Source organism: Hyposmocoma kahamanoa, unplaced genomic scaffold, assembly GCF_003589595.1.
Source record: "Hyposmocoma kahamanoa isolate Upper Pololo Valley unplaced genomic scaffold, ASM358959v1 66, whole genome shotgun sequence".
Classification (NCBI taxonomy): Eukaryota; Metazoa; Arthropoda; class Insecta; order Lepidoptera; family Cosmopterigidae; genus Hyposmocoma; species Hyposmocoma kahamanoa.
In genome coordinates this window covers 21,951,811-21,965,009 of record NW_020653854.1, presented here as the reverse complement: position 1 = coordinate 21,965,009, position 13,199 = coordinate 21,951,811, and the positions used below count along the sequence as shown (strand labels likewise).

General features: G+C 41.1%; 2 protein-coding genes across 2 annotated transcripts; both read right to left on the bottom strand.

Moving 5' to 3' along the window:
* Positions 1-2,340: 2,340 nt before the first annotated feature.
* Positions 2,341-3,669, bottom strand: LOC113232063. The gene has a single exon (XM_026466689.1). The coding sequence runs from the start codon at positions 3,667-3,669 to the stop codon at positions 2,341-2,343; it is 1,329 nt and encodes a 442-aa protein (XP_026322474.1).
* Positions 3,670-4,398: 729 nt separating this feature from the next.
* Positions 4,399-7,080, bottom strand: LOC113232062. Its single transcript, XM_026466688.1, has one exon. The coding sequence runs from the start codon at positions 7,078-7,080 to the stop codon at positions 4,399-4,401; it is 2,682 nt and encodes an 893-aa protein (XP_026322473.1).
* Positions 7,081-13,199: the final 6,119 nt, after the last annotated feature.

The window sequence follows — 13,199 nt, the reverse complement described above, 5'->3', positions numbered from 1 at the left end:
GACGGTTCTAACACGTACTGTCTACTTTCCTGCCACATGCGAGTCCGTCTCTTATGCACCAGTGTGTTCAATAGCCAATTTTACATTTAACAAATGCAAAAAAATGAATAACTGCCAGTACGAAATATACGAGAAAGATATTAAAAATGTGTATATTAATGTACGAGTAAATATACATTTATATTTGTAATAATGTAATAATCACAACTTGTTTTGCCGTAGTATATTCAAAGGTATGAGTTAAAAAAAAAACTTTACACCATTAATGGGACAGTGGGAAAAAAAATTACCTAAGCACCATCAATGGAACTGTCTGATGATACTACAAAGAAAGGACAGAACATAAGAAGAATTTTTGTATTTCTGTAGCGTGTGGTTTTTAGCACAAATTCAGAAAGCGGCGCTGTTCGATACAACAAGTAACGTTCTTTAATTCTTGAACTTGAGTCTCCCACCTCAGCCGATAACGCCATTAAAAAAATTCAAAATAAATATAATTTAGGCCATAGGAGATGAGAATATGAAACAGATGCCCAAAGTGATAACAAAAATAATGTGTCAGACAACCATAGCAATCACGGGGTCTCGAACTAGGTAAACTAAGCTATGAGTACCAGAGATCCCAGAACCGCCAGCCCAGAGAGTTCGTATCCCAAATTGATCTTTACGAACGAACTCGTGCACTATCTAATTGATATGAGGACCTTGATTTAACGTCAAAACTGACAGACAGGCAATATAAGCGGAATGTTCCTGGTTGGCGGACCGGACGGTTAGCCATTTTTTTTCCACATGGTATAAAATATTTATGGATATAAACTTTTGCAAGACATTTTCCACTTTTCCTTTTTCACGGTTTTCCAAAATCCATAAAAATATTAGTCTTTAAAAAATGGCGTTGGACCCTTTTATATAAAAATTTACGAGATGCTGAGCCGGATTAATTTTTAACCGACTTCAAAAAAGGAGGAGGTTCTCAATTCGACTGTATTTTTTTTGTATGTATATTACGCGATAACTCCGGTATTTGTGAACGGATTTTCATGATTCTTTTTATGTTCGAAAGAGGGTTGTCGCCACGTTTTATATCCTACATGTTTTGTCATGATGTCGGATAGCCTTGGTTCAATGTAATGTCAATTCTCATATGCGACAAAGTCTCATGCTTAATAATATGATAACATAGAGATATAGGGATTTATAATTGCGCTAATGCATACTACAATTATCGTTAAACCTTCTGCGTGCCTCGACCGACACCACAAGTAAACCCGAGAGCCACATAGTGGTAGGATCCTCTCATCAGACGGGCACACCTGTTGCCAAGAGCGACGCGCAGAAGGTTGGGGCCCTGAGGCCCCTTGTTGATCCTCCACCTTCCCCTTAGATCAACCCAAACCTCCAGCAAGATACAATAATCCTTTCATCTATATCTCAATATTACCATATCTCTTTATTAGTACAAACACTCACCAGATTAGAAAACACTTCACCATCTGCTTCGCACTAACTACACCTCCTCTCACCCTTTTGCTACTCTAAAAACTAATCTCCGTCTTTTTTCTCTCTAACGTTCCTTTCCATTTTAAACATTTTTCATTCCCCCATTCCTCCCTTTGTGTTGCCATTTTTAACATTCCGTTCAGAAAGAATATAGGCGCTCACCAGTAGCTGTCAATCGCGATCGTACGCGACACTCCCGGCGGCGGCTTGGCTTACAGCAAGGCGAACAGCTGCCGAGTCCACTCAGCAATCTTCTCCCTCGCTCGTACAGCTGCGTTGCGCCTTACTCTCCCATCCTCCGCTGGAGACTCAGGTCCGTCCTCTGCTGAAGACTCAGGTCTACCATCGTTATTGTCCTGATTGGAAAGTTCTGCACCAGGAGCATCTACTGGGGATGTATTCACAAGCTCATCTCCTACGTCATTCATTTGATCCTGATGTGATCCAGTTATTTCTTCAATAACTCCTCCAAGTTGCTCTACATCCATGGCTACTTGATCTTGAAGAGGGTAGGCAGGTATTTGGTCAAGCTCCACTGCCGTAGGAACTTCAGGTACTTCAGGTAGGTTTACACTATTAGGTGCACCGTTATGTTCACTCACAACTTCGGCTTCGAGTGGGTAGAGATGACCAATAGAGCGAATGAAATCAGTATTTTCCACTCTGACTCTTGCCACTCTAACTTCTCCGTCCGATCCTTTGATCAACTCTGATATCCTTCCAACTTTCCATTGATTCCGGTTTTTCTGTTCACCTTTAATTTGCACTATATCGCCTACACAAGGTTTGATGTGTGACATTACTCTGGGTTGTTTGGGCGAGTGCTGATACTTTTCTCTAAGGTTGAGATATAAACATGTTCTTAAACTCTTTCATCACTTTCTGGCCCCTTCTCCATCCTTCAACGAGTGTTTCCTTTGTAATGGTTGCAGGAGTCAACTGGTCAATAGGCAGATCTGACTCTAAACATTTACCCATCGATAAAAAGTCTGCCGGTTTCAAAACATAGTCCACGTCTGCTCCCACATAAGTAAGAGGTCTTGTATTGACTACGGCTTCCACTTCCTTCAGGACCGTCAACAGCTGGTGGTCGCTCAACAGGTGCTTCTCCAATGTCCTCTTCAAACAGTGTTTCACCACCGATACAAGTCGCTTGTATACGCCACCATGCCAGGGTGCTAATTGTGGTATACATTTCCAAGAGATCTTATTTTGTGTACAGTAGTTACTTGACAAGACTTCAGACATCAATTTAAACTGCATCGCGTTGTCAGACATAATATGTGAAGGGGCTCCTCTGGAAGCCACAAATCGCCTAAGTGCCAGTAGGAATTCCTCCGCTCTCATATCTTGTACTACCTCCAGATGAATGGCTCGTACCACCAGGCATGTAAATAAGCAGATCCACCTCTTTTCTTTGCCATTACTTGTTTCAACATGCATTGGGCCAAAGTAGTCTACGCCTGTATATGTAAATGGACTTGAATACTTTACTCTTTCAACTGGCAGAGCCGGGGTTTTAGGCAGCTGGTATGGGCCTCCGCCGTGCTTAATACACTGTGGGCATTTTTGAATAACCTTTCGAACCTGTACTCGGCCTTGAGGTATCCAATATCGGTGACGTATTACAATCAGTGTATGTGGTACGCCTACATGGTAGTGCCTTTCATGAGCATCTTTTATTATCTTTGTCGTGAATTCACAATCCTTCGGTAGTAAGATCGGATGCTGAGTTTCGTATGATAAGTCCGCGTGCATCAAACGACCTTTACAACGAAGAATACCGTCTACATCTTTAAACAATCCTAGGTTTCGAGTCAGATGTGTTTCTTTGCCCTTGAATTCTTCAGGAAAGTGACTGGATTGCAAATCTATGATTTCCTGTAGTTGAGAGTTCATCTGTACCGCTGACTGTGTCCTCTCAATTTCTTCACTAGGACCATCGTCGAGAATTAGTGTCTGTACCTCGTCCAGACCCTCCGCCGCTGCTGAAACAGACACGACGTGGTCTTCCAGGTGCATATTTCTCGGCCACGTTCTTTTGTCTGCGGCAAGGAATGCTGGTCCATGGAACCATAAATGTTTTTTCTCAATCCATGTTTCTGGCCTAGTTGCAATATCTGCAGGATTATGCTCCGTGTTGATGTAGCACCGATGTACTTCCATGTTCTGTTTTATTTCTTCCACTCTTCTTGTAACAAATGGAGGCAATAACTTTTTAGATTCTATCCAACTGAGAACGACCAGACTATCAGTCCAAAGAAATTGTCTAACATTAGGGAGTGCTATGGACTTCACTAGGTAGGTGAGCAGTCTGTTACCAATCAAATAACCAAGCAACTATAACCTTGGTATCTTTAAGTTTTCTTTATCTTTAGTGGAGCTACACGAGCTTTGGACATTAGCAGTGTCACTTGAACGCCACTTGTATCTTCAGATCGTAGATACGCAACAGCTGCATAAGAGTTTTGGCTTGCGTCAGTGAAACAGTGTAGCTCAAACTTAGCGTTTTCCTTTTCCTTATCATGGCCTAGATGTCTTGGTAATTTAATATGTTTAATGTCGCTTAAATTTGACACTGTGTCTTTCCACTGAGATAGAAGATCTTCAGGTAGTTTGGTTTCCCATCTGTACTTTTTTCGCCATAGTTCTTGAAGTAAAAGCTTAGCCGGCATTGTCAAAGGAGACACAAAGCCACAAGGGTCGTAAACGGAGGCTAAAGTTCTTAAAACTTCTCTCTTGTTAGCTTTCAATATCCTTGTCTCATTAAATATGTCCTCCTTGAGTTTCAACTGAAGTGTATCGTCTTCTACATTCCAAAGTAAACCTAATACCTTGACTTGGTCTAATTCTTTGGCCCTATATTGCTCAGGTATTTCCTTCATTAGGGATTTATCATTGGAAGTCCAATCTCGAATATTCATTGACAATTCTTGGAATGCGGTTATTGGCACTCGTAACTAAATTGTCCACATAGCATTTATCTGCAATACGTTCCAGAATACCACCATTCTTCTTAGACAAGTGGTAACGTATAGTAGCTGTGAGTAGAAAGGGGCTAGAAATAATGCCGAATGGTACACGACAGAATCTCAGGTGAATAAGATTGTCATCTGAAATCGGTTTCGTGATATCTTTTATCCATAGAAACCGAGTCACGTCTCTAGCTTCAGGCTGTAACCCAACTTGTAAAAAAGCTTTTTCAACATCCGCAAGTATCCCAATTTTATTTGTTCTGAAGTTCAATAATAAGGCAGTCAAGTCTTGTAGCATACATGGCCCTTTGTACATGCATTCATTCAAACTTCGCTGGTTCTTTAACTTCGCAGATGCATCGTATACCACGCGTCCTCGCTTACCGGCTTGTTTTATTAAATGATGCGGTAAATAATGAATCGGAGGTCCTTTTTCATTTTCTGCATTCATTTGTGGGTCTATTACTTCGATAATTCCGGAGTCACATTGTTCCCTCAATATCTCGTCATATTCTTGTAATGTAGCAAAATCTGAACGTTGTAATAAACCTTTTAGTCTACCATAAGCTAAGCCATAATTTGTTGGTAAGTTTGAAGTATGCTGCGTCCATGGCCATTTTACATAGTACCTCCCTTCATGGTACTGAACTGTATCATTAAAATGATGAACGGCTTCCTCTTCTCGTGTTGTTTTTGCAGAGTCGGTTATGCCAATATTCTCTAAAGTCCACAAGAATTTGATGTCCATATTTTGTAGAGGCAGGTCAGGGTCAGTAAAATATGAATAACCTGGATCAGATTGGTGGTATGTCACTACTGTGAGGGTATCTTCATCTTTGCCAGTATCCACACAGTCTGATAAAATCCAGCCAAATTCAGTATCAGCCAAATATAACTCTTCATCCAACTTAATCCTTTTCCCTGTGATAAATGAGAAGTAATAATCATTACCGATAAGAATGTCAATTCCTTGACCACCCGAGCCATCATCAGCCATGACATCGACTGAGTCTAAGGAAGTTATCTGTGGTACCGGTATCCTCTCTGTAATGTTGGGTACAATATTGACCTGTATCTGTTTTTGTATGCTTCTATTAGTTTCTATTGTGATCTCGATTGAAGGGCTGAGCATTTCCAAAGGGTTTTCTGATCCAAAGGTGTAAATCATTAGCAGGTCTTCTCCAGAAGGTGTTATGGATAGCAGGTTTGCTAGGCGTGTAGTTATGTAGCTTCTCTGGCTACCACTATCCATGAGAATTCTGCAAGGATGTTTCTTATTGTTACTCAGGACCCTTGCCGTTGCCGTCTGTAAGAAGGATCTACAGCTATGACTGTGACATGTAACATTTGGTATTTTAGTAAGACCAGTATTCGTACCTGATATCTTCTTACGACATAGGGCGCGGTTATGGGGTCCTGCGCAGTGGTAGCATATTATCCTTTTTTGACACTGCTTACTTCTGTGTCCTTCTTGAAAGCATTTGAAGCACTCATTCCCTATCTTCTTGATTCTCTCTTCCATACCTTTAAAGGTATTATACTGGTCATTATAATGTCCACCATCACAGAATATGCAGGACCTACGTGTCCTTTTCACATTGCTATCTGCACCAGTTGTAATATTTCGCTTCAATTGTATTTTGTCAGCTGTCGATGTTCCAGTTTTTAACTTATTGTTATGCCAGTTCCTTCCTTTATTGCGCGTTTGTGTCCGTATGTGTAGGGCATCCGTTGAGCATGTAGGTCTGTTTTCTGACACCACATCTGACTTTGCTTGAGATAATTCCATTGCAGTAATTATGTTATCAAGCTGTTCTCGTATTGCTAAGACTGTACTATCCCTTTTAATAGCAATATTCAACTGAAACATTACTTTCTCTGGAAACTTGTTCAGCAATATAGTCCGGAACCCATTGCCATTTATGTCCTCGCCCAGTGACTGCAGCACTCTCATATTTTTCTCAACGCTGTTGAGGACTCGTCTACAATCACTAGGTGTCTCCTTAGCACACTCCAACTGATGTAGCGCATTGTAGTGGGCATCAACTAGGAACTGCTTGTTGCCGTACCGGTTTTTTAAAGTTTCTACTGCAATGTCGTAGTTTTGGTTGGTTGTTCCCAAACCCTCAATAGCTTCTAGAGTTGAACCTCTCAGTGACGCAACAAGGTAGGCCATCTTCAATGCGTTGTTGGTGGTTGCCATGTGCACACTTGCTTCGAACTGGTCCCAAAAATCATGCCACTTAAGAATATCTCCTTCAAATACAGGCAGTTGTAGTTTGGGCAGTTTTGCACAATTACTCTGCCTCGGCTGCTCGCATTGTTCTTGTGAAAGGTACATAATGGCCTTTTCAGCTTTGAGTTCCAGTTCTGTATAGTCCTTAATTATATCCGTTGATACTTCAGCAATCTTATCAATGTAGCGGAGAACTTCTTCCTTGAACTTTGATGTGACTACACTCAACTCATATTTGATCCTCTTGACTTCTGACAAATCAGCTCCTCCATGTTCAACCTGTCTCAACACCTCCAAAGCCTTAAGAAAGGTTGCATTCAGCTGATTCTTGCTAAGCTCAAGCCGTATACGAAGAGCCTGTTCCATTTTGCTTTCCTCTATGTGACGCTAACTCCAAGTTTTTTAGCGATTTGCAACGAGTACTTCTCTTAGGCAAACTTTAAATTCTTAAAACTTGAACTAGCGTAATTCCAATTACACACTAATTAAATCTTCAAATTTAATCGTCCGAAAGTAGTGGTATTTTCGAGGTGCCGACTGTAATAAACTCAGTATCATTTAGATGCACATAGAAACACCATATAAAATTCAACATAAAAAATGGCTACTTTTACCACATATTCGTACCAGAAATTTTTCTACGAATATTTGAATATCTCGGTTTTAAACAACTCCCTGTCCACCATTCAAGGACGCTACGCTCAGTATTTCCAAATTTGTATAATATAACTTCCGTAACACGCGTTTTCATATAGCTACCAAACTTTTCACAGCACACGAAAATTTTCACTGCTAACTTAAAACTTTTACGAAACAAACAAGTTGTTTTTCTTTCTTTACCGGAAATCACGAAACCACGCGGTGTTTCGTTTTTAATGTACACTTATTCGTCCGACGACGAAAAATCGACCAATCACAAAATTACATTAAGTATAAACAACCAATAAGGGCACAGATATGATACTCGAAATAGCGTTTCGTATTCTCATATATATTTTAGCCAACAAGAACAGACCGCAACAAATTTTTTTTTTTTTTTACGGGCATGTGCTAATAAATAAAAACGCAACAATATTCCTCTATTTTTCAATAAAGCTAACACTACTGTTAATTAAAATATATGTTTGATACTTACATATATTTTAATAAATCTAAGGCCTTAATCTACTAGATATACATTTCATGCGAAGGTTTAAAACCAATTATAACATTACTTTCACATTTGTCAATAAGCAACGTCAGTACAACTTGAAAATGTAACTTTATTGAACTGAAACCTTTGTATTTTGTACCAAGTAATTCTTTCCATTATGCCAGTGCGTTGTTACTGTTAAATCCAAGTGCATGCCGAGAGTGCGACCTCGGCAGCGGCAACATGAGGTTCGCACACCATCACGTGCCCCAAACTCATATTATACCGACTAGATTAGCGGCTACTCAGGGCATGTTAGCCAGTACGAATCCTGTATTTTCTCCTTGTTACCTATCAGCAGAGAACGTCGAAGGACCGCTAATCAGAGGAAACCAATATCTCTGGTTAGCAACGCGTGAAGCTCGCAAGCTACCACACGCCTGTCTTATACCTCGACGGCTGACGGAATGGACTCACTCTGGTATACTGTAACTGCTGGCGAGGGGACTCCTAACTATCCCGATGCCAGCAGCGCGTGGAGGACGCCACCCGTCACGTGCCTTGTCACAGCATGCCATTCGACTGCTACGCGCCTGTCGATTTACTGGCGGCTACCAGAGTTGGTCTTTCTCTCCGCCAGCAGCACAATAACTCAACATGTGCCCTCTCTCTATCTAGCAACGGCTGACCCAGAATTCGTCTCTGGACAGCAGCAAGTGGGGGACGCTGCCCGTCACTTGCCTGTCGCCATCCCTACCTACACTAATTACTTAAAGACAACATCTTATTACTCTGTGTTACTTTAACCAGCACCTCCACCAATTTTGTCGCCACGTTTTATATCCTACATGTTTTGTCATGATGTCGGATAGCCTTGGTTCAATGTAATGTCAATTCTCATATGCGACAAAGTCTCATGCTTAATAATATGATAACATAGAGATATAGGGATTTATAATTGCGCTAATGCATACTACAATTATCGTTAAACCTTCTGCGTGTCTCGACCGACACCACAAGTAAACCCGAGAGCCACATAGTGGTAGGATCCTCTCATCAGACGGGCACACCTGTTGCCAAGAGCGACGCGCAGAAGGTTGGGGCCCTGAGGCCCCTTGTTGATCCTCCACCTTCCCCTTAGATCAACCCAAACCTCCAGCAAGATACAATAATCCTTTCATCTATATCTCAATATTACCATATCTCTTTATTAGTACAAACACTCACCAGATTAGAAAACACTTCACCATCTGCTTCGCACTAACTACACCTCCTCTCACCCTTTTGCTACTCTAAAAACTAATCTCCGTCTTTTTTCTCTCTAACGTTCCTTTCCATTTTAAACATTTTTCATTCCCCCCATTCCTCCCTTTGTGTTGCCATTTTTAACATTCCGTTCAGAAAGAATATAGGCGCTCACCAGTAGCTGTCAATCGCGATCGTACGCGACAAGGGTACCTCCATAGTGGTTCCATTTAATTTTGAAGAAAATCATCCACCTCTAAGGGTGGCTGTTCACGCATGAAGATTCATTTTTATAAATAGCGCCTAAATTTTATTGTAAGGAGCAATTATTTTAATGGTTGTTTTGCTATTCTCCAATTCAAGGCGTTTTTGTCTCTCAATATACTTTGAGTAGTGAGAACCGATTTTTATTATCTCCTGTGCCAAGTCCCGTCTAGTGGTGAACTAGGGGATGAAACCAGGCTTACTCACTTTCCGGTAACCGATTTCAATAAAACTTGGTAATTATATGTAATTCCACGTACTTTTGAAGTCGGTTTTTTTAGTACTACGGACTGAGATTATTATGAAACTGTATAATTCACCGCATTCCGATTGCATTTTGTGACTCACCATGTAATCCATTTAATAGATCACATTTTTCGATTGCTTGTAATATGACCACTCGATGACACTCTGCCGCTTCCGCTGCTAACTAGTGTTATCAGTGTAAACATTATTATTAATGATGTAAACAATGTTGTAAAGTTTTTATTTGCAGCTTTCTTTTTAATTGTAGTTTGTGGTTTAGTTATCGGTATGTTGCGTTGTGGTATGGTCGGTGACGTAGTATTCGCCTCTTGTAAAGATTCAGCTTCCAGAGGAAGCAGTGATAGTTTCACGATAGGGCGTTTGATAACGCCAATTTACGTCTTGACAGTAGTGACTCACACAAGGGCATCGGAACCTGGATGGAGCTTTATAATGCGCCCCATGGCCCATTTTCCTGGAGGTAAGTTGTTCTCCTTCACCAAACAATATGCCCTTTTCTTTGAAGTTTGTAGTTGTCTTGTTCCACTTGCTGCGACTTTGAAGTTAAGTACTCGTTGAACCAGCTTTTCCAAAATTGATGAAGCATTTTTTCAGTTAATTGCCATCGTCGCCGCAAGTCAACATGTCTGTCATCAGTGTAATCAGAGAAGGGTAGCGACATCACGGCACCGCCAGTTAGAAAGCGTCCCGGTGTTAAGTAGTTGTAAAATTCTTCCGGGTCTTCTGTTAGTGCACACAGAGGCCGTGAATTCATATCTGTTTCGATTTTTGTCAGCAGCGTTGACAATTCTTCATATGCGAGTTTCTGATCACGAAGTACGCATCTCAGATGGTGTTTAATGATCTTACAGCAGCCTCTCAGAGTCCATCTGCACTCGGTCATGCAGGGGCATTGAAGTGCCAATTAACTTCAAGTTTCCCGATATCTGTGAAAAATTCAGGTGAAAGAATTTATTTGAAGTGTTTAAATTCTTCCCGAAGCAACTTAGCAGCGCCAATCCTTAGGTGGCTGGTTCATATCCGGTTCGAAGGACCAAAATGTATGGGCCACCTTACTCCATACATGGATTGTAGTGGTAGTAGCAGAGAAAGACTTGCAAAGACAACGGTAAAAGTATATTGTACGTAAAAATACAGATACTACGGTGGCAAATCTTTTCTCGATGTCGTGTATAGGTGGACAGTTGGTAAAGTACTACGTGAAGATACAGAGTATGAATTGCATATTTAAATAAAAGTGCGGCACGTGGTTAAAGTACATCGCCGCGTGCGCAGAGTTATACTGAAGAATGTATGAAACCATACACTCACATAAAAGAATACTATATGCATAACTCGGCAGTTCTATTGCGATAGTAGAAAAAATAAAATCGCATGATTCTATGTCCAGATTCGGAATGCCAGGGACCTTGGTATGCGGTAATGGCACAGCTTTTTGTTCAGTGGAATGTAAATAAATTTCGGTAGATTCTTTTATGCGAAAATTTACGAGCTGTCGAACTTGTTTAATTTTGAAACTATTTTATTTATTTATTTTCAAAACTCAATCTATTATTACTGGTTATCTTAATGCTATAAACCAGAAAAATTACTACATGTAAATATTAAGATGTAAAAGTTCTATTATGGGCCAATTTGTTCCATACATGTGCTGCAGTGGTAGTACGCAGAGAAAGACTTGCAAAAAAAATGGTAAAAGTATTTTGATATAAAATACAGGTGTTATGTTGGCAAATCTTTCCTTGATGTAGTGTATCGACTGACAGTTGGTAATGTACTACGTAAAATAAAGTATGAATTACGTGTTCAAGTGCGGCACGTGGCGTTAGCACCTCGCCGCGTGCATAAACTTATAGCGAAGAATGTATGAGCCATATACATGTTGGCAACCCAAAAGAAATTGTTAAAGTAAACAATTATGAATATAAGGACTAACAAGGTAAAGATATGACAGCACAAAGAAAAAAAAACAATTATCGAAATTGTACGCATTGTACTTTTTAGCAGTACAATGTAGGCGAGGGCGCATGATCCGTGACTGCGGGCTCGACTCCCTCTGTACCACTCGCTGTACACTGGGACACTGCAGTTCCATATCGTCTATATAGGCAACTCCTGTCTGCTACGACTGCGGCACATCCGGTGACGCGGCGCGCCACACTCAGGCAGAGTGAGCAGCTTCGGGCACTCAGCGGCACTCCTTGAATGCCATAGTGGGAGAAGATCTCTCGCTGCTAACTATCATGGGCGCATTGCTCGATTGCGAGAGATGCTTGGAGGCAATGGTCTCCTTTTGCGAGAGTGTAATTTCGCATTGGGCCTCGAAGCGGCTTAGTTAGGACGACCCACTTGCTAAACCGCTTCGGAGACGACAGTCGGGGAGATAAAGGAGGCAGTGCGCCCACCTTCTTCCCCCGCTGTAGACTGGAGTCGGGGGACCCTTACCACCAAGTTTGAGGGTGCCCTTATACCCCGGGGCGCTGGGGCGTCTCTCTATGGTGGTGGGGTTAACCGGTGGGTTTTAGTGGGTCGCTCGCTGTTCCCTCGAAACGAGTGGTATAGTAACGCATTTCCTAGTGTCAAAAAAAGGTTTGGAATCTTTAGTATACAGTATTTGAAAATGAACAGCCTCAGATATTTTGTGGACGTATTAGGAAAACAAAAATTTGGGCGCTTAGACCCCACAACAATGTGAAATGAATTAATTTAACTAAATTAAAGAGAACAATTTATACCTGGCTTCTTTGTCTTCTTTATCTGGCTTCGGTTAAAAAATATAAGATATAACATTAATGCGAGTGATAAACGGGGACAACCTCCACCTGATTTAAAAATGTTAGTTATTACTCAGACATTATTATGAATTGTTTTTGTAATATTTTATAGAGTTGTATTTGTTGTATCTATTTACCGTTCAACTAGAAGACGTTTTCAGGTTCTGAACTGGGAAGGGCTAGGCATCGACATTAATCGCCAGTACATCATTCACCTTCGTTTCGCCGATGATATAGTATGGCTGAGACCATTGAGGACCTCAGTACAATGCTTGATGACCTCAGTAGAGCCTCCGAAAGAGTCGGTCTTAAAATGAACATGGACAGACGAAGATCTTGTCGAATAACCATGTACGGCCAACTACCGTGAAGATCGGAAACTCTACACTCGAAGTTGCTGATGATTATGTGTACCTAGGACAAATTATCTAGTGGTTAGGTAGATCCAACTTCGACAAAGAGGTCAATCGTCCAATCCGACTCGGGTAGGCAGCGTTCGGGAAATTACGCCTTATTTTTTTTCTAAGTTCTTGTCTAACATACCACAGTATCTCAATACAAAAGTCTTCGACTAGTGTGTGTTGCCAGTGATGACTTACGGCACTGAGACGTGGTCCCTCACTATAGACCTCATAAGAAGGCTCTAGGTCACTCAAAGGGCAATGGAAAGGGCTTTGCTCGGAGTTTCGTTGCGAAATCTAATCAATAATGAAGATATCCGCAAGGGAACCAGAGTAACCGACATAGCTCTAAGAATTGCAAAACTTAAGTGGTAATGGCAGAGCACATTGCTCGCAGAACAG

Coding starts and splice junctions, on each gene's coding strand:
- LOC113232063 (XM_026466689.1), bottom strand. CDS start 3,669: ATGGAAGTACATCGGTGCTACATCAACACGGAGCATAATCCTGCAGAT.
- LOC113232062 (XM_026466688.1), bottom strand. CDS start 7,080: ATGGAACAGGCTCTTCGTATACGGCTTGAGCTTAGCAAGAATCAGCTG.